Raw genomic sequence first — 12,662 nt, 5'->3', positions numbered from 1 at the left:
TTTTGTTGTGGTTTTACATACCTATAGCATACTGTAAAAGCAGGAAGACCACTTTACCACTTTTTTTGTTTACTTGCTGGTTCATCTTTACTGTTTCATAGATCACATTGTTCAATTTTAAGTCATACATGTAAAATAGGTAGCTGCATTGCTAAACCAGGAAATAAATGTGTCCCCTGTCTGGCGGCTGTGCACTGTGGCAGACCTGTGTAAATCAAAAAATTGGCAATGCAGAACAATGGATTCTTGGTAGGTATTTCAACTGTATATTTAGCGCTTAGCCCAAGGAATTGAAGTGAACTATCTAAATCACTTACAGAGTTCCAACATCCTTTATGGATTATAGCAAAGAACAGTAGGAGTGTAATATAAACATTATGCTCTATAACTGAAATCTACATAGCATACAGTAAAATGAACAAACAGATAAAGACTCAAGTGTCAAGAGTGTAGCATCCTAACAGACTTGGCCAGGGGGCAATGAATAGGAGATCTCATGGCCTAGGTAGCAGAAAAGGCAAAAAAGGTAAATGGATAGCACAACTTCCAAACTTCTGTCTAAGACTAAAACAACACTGATAAAACTGTATAATATACTATAAAAATGTAAAGCAGATATGGACTATTCAACTCATAACAACTCAATAATACATGATTAACGAGTAAATACGTTCTCTAGGTCTGTTCCTAAAGACTCTATTATATCCCCTTTGGGTGCTGCCATCTTGTCTCCCACACACAGAGAAAGTAAAGGTCAACCTCATTAGCAACAAGTGAATATACTGAAGCTGGAGACAGCCAGGTAAATACATTTTGTAAATCCAGCCCTGGCCAAAATGCAATATGATTATACCAATAATAAAATGTATTACAGTGATTGTGTAGTTTAAAGAGTGTACCTACTGTACAAAAAAGTTCCCACCTTTCCCGCTGCTCAATCTGCCATGTGTTGCAGAGAAATCACAGGGTGAACTTTCCTTTTAAACCAACACTTCTGAGTGTGTTGATCTCTCCTGTGTCCCCTGCCGCACTCAGTGGTTCCTCCTACCAACCTCTATGTTGTTGAAGAAACCACTGAGCACAACAGAAACCATCACATACAGCAGTACAGTGGGGGACACAGGAGATTGATTACCCCAGTGTTGGTTTCAGAAAGAACTTCACCCTTGGATTTCTTTGCATTGGCATGCTGTTGGACAGAGCAGACAGCAGAAGAGGTAAGTATTCACCTGCTTTTTCCAGGTACAGCTATTTTAAATCAATCAACTTTAAAGGGTTTCTTCACGATTACAAAAAACTTCCTATGCAGATAAGGGGCATCTGTAGATAAAAACAAACTGTGCAGCTTTGACCAAAGTTGAATAATGCTCTTGCTATAGGTGTAGGTCATTTCCATACCTTGCGAAGCTTGACCTGAAAACTCCCAAGATGTTGCTAAGAGAGGCCTAGCCATTACTGTTCTTCTTTGTCATCACAGGTCTCAAAAGCCTCATACACACTACCGGTTGTTAGACGTTACCAGATGTTAGTACAGCAATCTCCCCTGCTTAGCTTTTGTGTTCTGACAGGGGGACATCAGAACTCGGTTCAGCGATCTCAGCCATTAGCTGAAAGCGCTCACTGGAAGCCGATTGGCAGACCTTTTTTGGTCATGCTCCAGTGCACTCAGGCCCAATGTCAGCCGGTTTCTATTACCTGGCCAATGCCACCCAACATTCAGGCCCATGTGTACTACGCTAAACTCTGAGCTACTGCATCAGAGGAAAGAAAGCTCACGTGAGGGGGTTTGAATCTGAAAAAAAGCAAGCTCCTGTGATTAGATTTCTTTAAACGTGCCAACAGACACATAAAAAGTATTAAGACCTGTGACCCTGATCTCCCCCTCGGGCGACATGCGGCACTTGTTCATCCAGGGAAATGTCCCAAAATCAAATTTTTGATTTTGGACAGGATCCACCCTAGTTCCAGAGGAGGAGACTGGAACAAGGTCCTCCTGCAAATGGAACTACGGTGGATCTATCTCCTCAAAGCCACTGAACCCCCAGGATTAAACGAGATGGTATCCTTTAAACCTTTCTTAGAAGGTTTCAGTTCGGGAGGAATGGAGAAATAAGCCCTCCTTCCCCTTTGCTGACAAACTCCCATATTATTTCTAAATGTGAACCATCCTGTCATCCTAATTTGTCATCAATAGGGGTCAGTATTGGCAATACCATTATTTTTTCAAATGCATTTTATGTTCAATGCTTGCATATAATTCCATTTCTGGTTTCTGTTCTCTCAACAGATGCTCCTGCGCTCATCCAGAACCTTTAAGGGTTGAAGTCAAAATGATAAGAAAAATCTTTGCATTTTTGTCTCTTTATTTATGCCTTTCGTTCTTCCCTTGCATTTTTACAAGGACAGTAAAAGATCGGCGATGATAGCCTCAATGGGGCTATAATATACAATTTTCCTTCAAAACATACTTCTTCGTTATAATGAGACAATTTTTTATTTAATGCCTGTCATTCTCTGTCCGCCTAGGACAGAAGAATGTGGTATTTGTCACCAGTGAATCTCTATCAAGCAGACAACCCGGCACGGAAAGCGGCCGCCACCTAGTGGCGAGCCGCATTTTGCGTCTTCTGTCATGTCAAGGTCTCGCATCGCGAGACCTACAGACGGTGACGCATACCATACCCCGCCTGCGTTCCACGCTGACGGGTTAGGTGACGTGCCGGTGGAACGCAGGAGCCGGCCGAACTTCCGCTGTATCGCTCTCCGGGCCAATGGAGCGGAGGAACGCCCGGCCCCTCCGCACCAGGGACCCCATCAGGCAATCAGCACAGGGAGAAGTGAACCAAGCCAGTTAAGTATACACAGCTGTGAAGTCCAATTGACTCCACACATATACCCTCTTCTCAGCAGTGAATTCATTGTTCGCTTGCTGAGAACACTGTGAGGACCTGATCTAATCCAGTCTGTTTAAACACCGTGCAAAAGGTAACTTTTTTATTGATACCTCACCAAATCTTTTTATAGATGATGGGGGTAACTGTGCTTTATCTGGCCCTTATTCGCTGATTAGGGGAAACTAACATATAATTGTTTTTAAGGGATAATTATGGGTATTCACCAATCCCTTATTGGCTTTCTTTCCTCCCCACCTATATAGGAATGGGATTGTTAGCTTTCTATTCAAAAATACATGTTGTCACTCTGGCACTGAGATGGAACTCATCATTCCATCTCCGAGCCTTTCCTATTGTCCCCTTTTCAAGCAATATGGCCAGCTTATATTATGGGACCAACATGCTTTTATGATCCTATATTTCTCCTCTGTAGCTGATCGGCCAATTATTGGGATCCAGTTGCTCTGACTTGATGTCTTCCTGGGATTATCCACATATATGGGCATAATCTTTCCCTACAACACAAGTCTATGAGGGCTTCATTTGTTGGATTTCATCAACCACACAATCAACCCGTGTTTTTGGCAGTGCGCAGAGAGCACCTGTTTTTAACATATACCGGCAGGTATATAGTTTTATCCATCACCGCACAGAATGTAAGTTGTGATTAATACTTCAAATCTTTTTATACAAACTTATGTACTGTATGAATATCTGTATCATTATTCGCATTTGATTGACTTTTGTTTGATCAATTACCTACAGACCACCATTCAGGGTCTCCTATTTTGTCCCCTTGAAGAAGGAGTAGTTGTATAACTCCGAAACTAGTCGGGTCTGGAGTCCTCACCCTGCAATTGGTGCCTTATTCAAGTGCATATGTGATGTATCTCTACTTATTTACTTGCCTTTTATTACTTTGTTAATTTTGTTATTTCAATAAAATATTAAACATTTTTGAATTAAACTTGTGTAGACATGAGTGCCTAAAAAATCCCACCAACAGGGGAAAATCTTTCTTTTTTGAGACTATATTGGGATGTGGCACCACCTTTAGCACCCAACACAGGTCATCCCCCATTTGACTTATTCAGGTAGCAAATACCATTCCCCGCTTAACCTGTGTTGTGTCCTTTCTGTTCCCCCGCGAAGGTGATTTTGTCCCCTTCCCCTCCGCGGATAAACAGAAGTAAAAAACTTTTTTATATATTATTATTTTCAAAAATACTTGTTTGAACCATCAATCATAACTTGTTAATGTGAACAGATAACCAGTGTTACCACATTTGGTCTTGCAGATATTGGCAGTCATCTTCCAATTTTGATTGTATCGAATTTATCGTCTCTCCAAAACTTATTTTCAGGAACCCCCATTTTCCTCCTGGTTGGTTTCAGTCATTATGGCCGAGTACACGGGAGATGAATGGGAGAACCATATGTCTCAATATCTCAGGGACTTTGGACAAAGGGAGTATGCAGATGCGGACCTGTCCGCTCTCTTCTTCCAATTGTCCAAAGCTCTTGAGAAAAAATCAGCCAATTTTTGGCATGTAAAATCTTTTCAGGACTATCTTAAAAATAAAACAAACCCCACAGGCCTTAGAATTCAACTGTTTCCACTATTAGAGGACTTAAGCCCGGAATTTAAGACCAACTGGGAACAAGCCCTGACTGATTGCTCAGCCACCCTTATGACACTACTAATCAACGAATACACTCGTCGATCTGCGATCCTAGACAAAGAAATTAACAGTCTATGTGACAAAATGAAAAAATACAAAACACATAAACTCTTTGATGAAAAGGAAAAACAACTTAAACAACATCTAGAAATTCACAATCGCAACATTTTGATAAAAAAACTAAATAAATTAAATAGAGACACTATGGCCTTTGAACAGAAAAAGGCATATAAGTGGAACACCAACAAAATATTGTACAATGGGCCACCTAAAAAACAATATCAGACGAATACATCTCACCCTTCATCCAAAAATACATCACATGCTCCAAAAAATTCAATTAAACAAAAAGTTAAGGAAGGAGTAAAAGAGCATTCCAAGATGAAACAGTAATTGGACAGACAATGAAAAAATCTAATATCCAACAAGAACGAACCCCCAACCTCTCACTATTCAAGCCACACACTTCCCATTCAGATAATATCACTCAACCACCACCAGATGTCACCTCTCCTCTCACTAACACACCTACACCCAATATATCCCAAATACCTCTCTTACTTGTATCCACTACTAATCTCCAAGATGCCACTTTTTTAGAACTGGTTCATCAGAGAGCCCCGACTTTCACACCAATGACACAATAAAAACCCCTACACCTCACCTTTCTATGGGCCCCACCACCAATCCGGCACAAATGGACTTGTCAGTCATTAATTTGTCTGACTATGAGCTATCCTCAGATGAAATCGAGGTTTTATCCAAAGGTCTCAGCTTTTGTCCAAATACCTCCCTTAAAAAATTTGACTTTATTAAAGATCTTCACCTTTTCGCTCGTAAGTTGAATTTCAAGGCCGCATATGACAAAACTAACATATCCAATGTACCCAAGACCAAAAAGGACTCCATTTTAGATACACTGATATCTTTACTGGAAGAGAACGATGATTTGATCGACAAAATTGATTTGCCATCACTCCTTGAGGGTGCAGACCCCAAACAACCAAATCCGATTCACAAGACCGAATCTTTGAGGAAAAAATCCGACAAATTTCCCATTTCCACTAATGCCAACGTTTCCGCCTTTGTTAAGCTTGTAACAAAAGAGGTCGAAAAAATAAATATTCGGCCATCCAAAACATCAAACATCACGACTAGCCAAAGATTGGCCATCAATAAATTATCACAAAATCATTTAATCACAATTAAACAGGCTGACAAAGGCGGAAACGTTGTCATCATGAACAATTCACAATATACAGCCATGTGTTACAAAATTCTTAGAAATCAGAATTGGTATCGCAAAATTACATCACACATAGTGATCAAGTATCAACAAGAATTTTATCAATTAATTGACACAGCATATTTGAATAACGTGATTCCGAAGCATACATGGGAATTTATACGTATACCATTCCCTGTCACTCCAACGTTTTATTCACTCCCTAAAATTCATAAAAATGCTACTGATCCACCCGGACGGCCAATTATAACAGGTCGGGGCTCCATCTCCGACAGTGCCAGTAAACTGGTAGATGCTTTCCTCAAACCCTTGGTAACGGCCTTACCCTCACACATCCGTGACACGATACACTTTTTGCAACAAATTGAGGACATACAAATCCCACAAGATAGTCTACTCGTCACCGTTGACGTCGAGGCCTTGTACAGCTCTATCCCCCATGAACGGGGGATGGCAGCTGTACAACACGCCATAACATCTAACTATACCCTCGACGCCTACGGAGAATTCATCCTGTCTATCTTACAATATATTTTACATCACAATGTATTCACCTTCAATGGCTCCCACTACCTCCAGATACAGGGCGTAGCGATGGGCACTTGTTGTGCCACATCCTACGCCAACCTGTATCTGGGGGAGTGGGAGCAATTCTTTCTTACAAATGAGACTACCTCTATGTATACGGACCACATCAGTATGTGGTTACGATACATAGACGACATCTTTATGATTTGGCAGGGTTCATCTGAACTTCTTGATAATTGTATAGACAGGATGAATCGAAATGACTTCAACCTAACCTTTACTATGAATGCAAGCAAGGACGTGGTCACATTCTTGGATGTGGAAGTAACGAGGGGGGGAGGATGGTGCTCTCCACAGTGACCTTTTTCGGAAGCCCACTGCGGGGAACACCATCCTCCATGCATCTAGCTTTCATCCTCGGTCTCTGGTACACTCCATACCATATGGGGAGTATCTGAGAGCCAGACGTAATTGCAAAGATCTAGAAGGCTTCCGCAAAGCAGCGGACGATCTTAGAACTAGACTCCTGGCCAGGGGGTACACAAAAACAATCCTGAAAAAAGCTTACAAAAAAGCAATTTCCAGTGAAAGGAGTAAACTATTGTCCCCCAAAGAGAAGAAAGAGGATGATCCAGTTTTAAGAATAATAACATATTCGGAACAACATTTAACAATTAAAAAAATAGTATCCAAATACTGGCATGTGCTTGCTTTGGACCCCATTGCGGGCAAATACGTCCCAGAACAACCCCATTTTACCTATCGTAAGGTACCGGCACTCAAAGACAAACTTGTTCAGAGCGAATTTAAAGATCAAGAAAAACATGACCAGTGCAAATATAAGGGCACTTATATTTGTGGCAGTTGTAGATACTGTGGTTTTATGCTGACATCTAAAAACCCCACCCTGCCGAATGGCCAGGTATTTAGGCCCAAACATTTCGCTAACTGCCGCACTCACGGAGTGGTATATTTACTGCTCTGTGAGTGCGGCTGTTTTTATGTCGGCAAGACCAAGTTAGATTTCTTTAAACGTGCCAACAGACACATAAAAAGTATTAAGACATGTGACCCTGATCTCCCCCTCGGGCGACATGCGGCACTTGTTCATCCAGGGAAATGTCCCAAAATCAAATTTTTGATTTTGGACAGGATCCACCCTAGTTCCAGAGGAGGAGACTGGAACAAGGTCCTCCTGCAAATGGAACTACGGTGGATCTATCTCCTCAAAGCCACTGAACCCCCAGGATTAAACGAGATGGTATCCTTTAAACCTTTCTTAGAAGGTTTCAGTTCGGGAGGAATGGAGAAATAAGCCCTCCTTCCCCTTTGCTGACAAACTCCCATATTATTTCTAAATGTGAACCATCCTGTCATCCTAATTTGTCATCAATAGGGGTCAGTATTGGCAATACCATTATTTTTTCAAATGCATTTTATGTTCAATGCTTGCATATAATTCCATTTCTGGTTTCTGTTCTCTCAACAGATGCTCCTGCGCTCATCCAGAACCTTTAAGGGTTGAAGTCAAAATGATAAGAAAAATCTTTGCATTTTTGTCTCTTTATTTATGCCTTTCGTTCTTCCCTTGCATTTTTACAAGGACAGTAAAAGATCGGCGATGATAGCCTCAATGGGGCTATAATATACAATTTTTCTTCAAAACATACTTCTTCGTTATAATGAGACAATTTTTTATTTAATGCCTGTCATTCTCTGTCCGCCTAGGACAGAAGAATGTGGTATTTGTCACCAGTGAATCTCTATCAAGCAGACAACCCGGCACGGAAAGCGGCCGCCACCTAGTGGCGAGCCGCATTTTGCGTCTTCTGTCATGTTAAGGTTTCGCATCGCGAGACCTACAGACGGTGACGCATACCATACCCCGCCTGCGTTCCACGCTGACGGGTTAGGTGACGTGTCGGTGGAACGCAGGAGCCGGCCGAACTTCCGCTGTATCGCTCTCCGGGCCAATGGAGCGGAGGAACGCCCGGCCCCTCCGCACCAGGGACCCCATCAGGCAATCAGCACAGGGAGAAGTGAACCAAGCCAGTTAAGTATACACAGCTGTGAAGTCCAATTGACTCCACACATATACCCTCTTCTCAGCAGTGAATTCATTGTTTGCTTGCTGAGAACACTGTGAGGACCTGATCTAATCCAGTCTGTTTAAACACCGTGCAAAAGGTAACTTTTTTATTGATACCTCACCAAATCTTTTTATAGATGATGGGGGTAACTGTGCTTTATCTGGCCCTTATTCGCTGATTAGGGGAAACTAACATATAATTGTTTTTAAGGGATAAATATGGGTATTCACCAATCCCTTATTGGCTTTCTTTCCTCCCCACCTATATAGGAATGGGATTGTTAGCTTTCTATTCAAAAATACATGTTGTCACTCTGGCACTGAGATGGAACTCATCATTCCATCTCCGAGCCTTTCCTATTGTCCCCTTTTCAAGCAATATGGCCAGCTTATATTATGGGACCAACATGCTTTTATGATCCTATATTTCTCCTCTGTAGCTGATCGGCCAATTATTGGGATCCAGTTGCTCTGACTTGATGTCTTCCTGGGATTATCCACATATATGGGCATAATCTTTCCCTACAACACAAGTCTATGAGGGCTTCATTTGTTGGATTTCATCAACCACACAATCAACCCGTGTTTTTGGCAGAGCGCAGAGAGCACCTGTTTTTAACATATACCGGCAGGTATATAGTTTTATCCATCACCGCACAGAATGTAAGTTGTGATTAATACTTCAAATCTTTTTATACAAACTTATGTACTGTATGAATATCTGTATCATTATTCGCATTTGATTGACTTTTGTTTGATCAATTACCTACAGACCACCATTCAGGGTCTCCTATTTTGTCCCCTTGAAGAAGGAGTAGTTGTATAACTCCGAAACTAGTCGGGTCTGGAGTCCTCACCCTGCAATTGGTGCCTTATTCAAGTGCATATGTGATGTATCTCTACTTATTTACTTGCCTTTTATTACTTTGTTAATTTTGTTATTTCAATAAAATATTAAACATTTTTGAATTAAACTTGTGTAGACATGAGTGCCTAAAAAATCCCACCAACAGGGGAAAATCTTTCTTTTTTGAGTAATATAAACATTATGCTCTATAACTGAAATCTACATAGCATACAGTAAAATGAACAAACAGATAAAGACTCAAGTGTCAAGAGTGTAGCATCCTAACAGACTTGGCCAGGGGGCAATGAATAGGAGATCTCATGGCCTAGGTAGCAGAAAAGGCAAAAAAGGTAAATGGATAGCACAACTTCCAAACTTCTGTCTAAGACTAAAACAACACTGATAAAACTGTATAATATACTATAAAAATGTAAAGCAGATATGGACTATTCAACTCATAACTCAATAATACATGATTAACGAGTAAATACGTTCTCTAGGTCTGTTCCTAAAGACTCTATTATATCCCCTTTGGGTGCTGCCATCTTGTCTCCCACACACAGAGAAAGTAAAGGTCAACCTCATTAGCAACAAGTGAATATACTGAAGCCGGAGACAGCCAGGTAAATACATTTTGTAAATCCAGCCCTGGCCAAAATGCAATATGATTATACCAATAATAAAATTTATTACAGTGATTGTGTAGTTTAAAGAGTGTACCTACTGTACAAAAAAGTTCCCACCTTTCCCGCTGCTCAATCTGCCATGTGTTGCAGAGAAATCACAGGGTGAACTTTCCTTTTAAACCAACACTTCTGAGTGTGTTGATCTCTCCTGTGTCCCCTGCCGCACTCAGTGGTTCCTCCTACCAACCTCTATGTTGTTGAAGAAACCACTGAGCACAACAGAAACCATCACATACAGCAGTACAGTGGGGGACACAGGAGATTGATTACCCCAGTGTTGGTTTCAGAAAGAACTTCACCCTTGGATTTCTTTGCATTGGCATGCTGTTGGACAGAGCAGACAGCAGAAGAGGTAAGTATTCACCTGCTTTTTCCAGGTACAGCTATTTTAAATCAATCAACTTTAAAGGGTTTCTTCACGATTACAAAAAACTTCCTATGCAGATAAGGGGCATCTGTAGATAAAAACAAACTGCAGCTTTGACCAAAGTTTAATAATGCTCTTGCTATAGGTGTAGGTCATTTCCATACCTTGCAAAGCTTGACCTGAAAACTCCCAAGATGTTGCTAAGAGAGGCCTAGCCATTACTGTTCTTCTTTGTCATCACAGGTCTCAAAAGCCTCATACACACTACCGGTTGTTAGACGTTACCAGATGTTAGTACAGCAATCTCCCCTGCATAGCTTTTGTGTTCTGACAGGGGGACATCAGAACTCGGTTCAGCGATCTCAGCCATTAGCTGAAAGCGCTCACTGGAAGCCGATTGGCAGACCTTTTTTGGTCATGCTCCAGTGCACTCAGGCCCAATGTCAGCCGGTTTTTATTACCTGGCCAATGCCGCCCAACATTCAGGCCCATGTGTACTACGCTAAACTCTGAGCTACTGCATCAGAGGAAAGAAAGCTCACGTGAGGGGGTTTGAATCTGAAAAAAAGCAAGCTCCTGTGATGGTGGAGGTAAACAATAATAGCAGGGCCTCTCTTAGCAATGTGCTGGTAGTTTTCAGGTCAGGCTTCATGAGGTGTGTAAATGGCCTACACTTGTAGCAAGGGCCATATTCACTTTTGGTCAAAGCTGCACAGCTTTTCATCTACATACATTCCTTACCTGCATAGGCAGTTTTTGCTCAAGGTGAACAAACCCTTTAAAATCAAGGAAAATGCAGAAAATAGTTAAAAGCAAAATGATCATTACCACTTTGATGACGTATTCAGCATTGTCACGGACTGGTGTATCACAAATAGGGGAGGCTAAAAAGAAAACAATATTGATATATTTGTCATAATTATTCATAATATCCCATTTGCTCACATTACTCCAGTACATTCTGTAAAGTCATGCATAAACAGTCTTGAACAGTTGGAACACTTGTACAGGCTTAGCATTTTATCTGTGTATAGATGAGATTTGACATCACAAAGGCTCAGGAATCCGTGGACTGTGTACTATCAAATAAAAGCATTTTGGGGTGCATAATTTATACCAGCTCCTACCCAGCAATGTTTTAGGTGTTTATTGCAGCCTAACAATGAATATTAATAAAAAATGACAATGGAAAAAAAAAGGAAGAAAGAGGAAATACCAACCTACAAGTTGGCATACTAGGCTGCAATCATTGAGAAGTGGGAGGGGAAGCTGTATTTTTTTATTTAAAAAAGAATACTACATTTCAGCAAGTGGAGTAGGGCTCCCTCCACACTTGAGTATATCGATTTACTGGCGTTTTTTGGGCATTTAGGCTGCATTCACACTTGAGCGTAGCGATTTTCAGGCGTTTTTGGAGGCAGGCATTGACATCTATCAAAAACACTGGTAATCAGCCCAAAAAGAAGCTCATGTACATTTTTCAGCTACAGGCGTTTTGCAGAACGCTCAGATGTGAACAGGGGCCATTTAAATGAATGGGGTTTTACTTGTTGGGCGTTTTGGAACGTTTTTTTCGAGCGTTTTTGGAGCTGAAAAATGCTCAAAAACACCCAGGTGTGAATGGAGCCTTAGGCTTTTTTGCAGTTTTTTTACAGCTTCAGGCGTTTTTGTTTAGCCAATAGAAAGCACTAGGGGCAAGAGAGCGAGAGGAAATTAGGGGTGGAGAGCTGCAATCTGAACGTTTTACAAGCCTTTTCTGCTCAAGTCAGGCGTTTTTATTAAACTCTATGGGGCAAAAAACGCTTGTAATCTGATAAAAAGAAGCTCATGTACTTTTTTGAGCTTCAGGCGTTTTGCTTCAGGTGACAGAATGCTCAGATGTGAACAGGGGCCATTGAATTGAATAGGAATTTGCTTGTTGGGCATTTTGGAGTTTCAGAATGGAGCGGTTTACAAGCTGAAAAACGCTCAGGCGTGAACAGGGCCTAAAAGGACCAAGCAAGTTTCGCTCTATGATTCTGCCAGACCATGTTCTGTACCTTTTCATATTCAGCTACCCAGGGTCGTTGCTAGGTGATAAAAAGACCAGGGGCTTCAGCCCGAAGGTAAATTTGATGACCCCTCCCACATTTTAAAGTAAGTCCCGCCAAAGCTCCACCCAATACCCCCCCCCCTCACCCCTGCCCAATGCCCGGGAACTCAGCACAGGGGTGGTGGGAACCCCTCTTAATGGGCACAGCAGGTGTACAGACCTGGGAACTCAGCTCAGGGATGGTGGGAACCCCTTGTAATGGGCACAACAGGTGTACAGACCCAGGAATTC

At 41.5% G+C, this 12,662-nt stretch overlaps 1 protein-coding gene across 4 annotated transcripts in view; it reads right to left on the bottom strand.

Annotated features, from left to right (window-relative positions):
* The window catches only part of VRK2 (VRK serine/threonine kinase 2), a gene marked incomplete at its 3' end in the record, with an annotated part of 342,168 nt that overhangs the window by 187,232 nt on the left and 142,274 nt on the right, over positions 1–12,662 (bottom strand). For all 4 annotated transcript variants that reach the window (XM_082251228.1, XM_082251225.1, XM_082251226.1 and 1 more), the window contains exon 3: positions 11,168–11,223. In XM_082251228.1, coding sequence (XP_082107354.1) covers positions 11,168–11,223 — 56 coding nt within the window. The remainder of the gene's footprint in view (positions 1–11,167; positions 11,224–12,662) is intronic.

The sequence above is a fragment of the Pelophylax lessonae genome (assembly GCF_965119305.1).
Source record: "Pelophylax lessonae genome assembly, chromosome: 3".
Taxonomy (NCBI): Eukaryota; Metazoa; Chordata; class Amphibia; order Anura; family Ranidae; genus Pelophylax; species Pelophylax lessonae.
The sequence above is the reverse complement of the archived record's forward strand: the minus strand, read 5'-3'. Positions and strand labels throughout refer to the sequence as shown.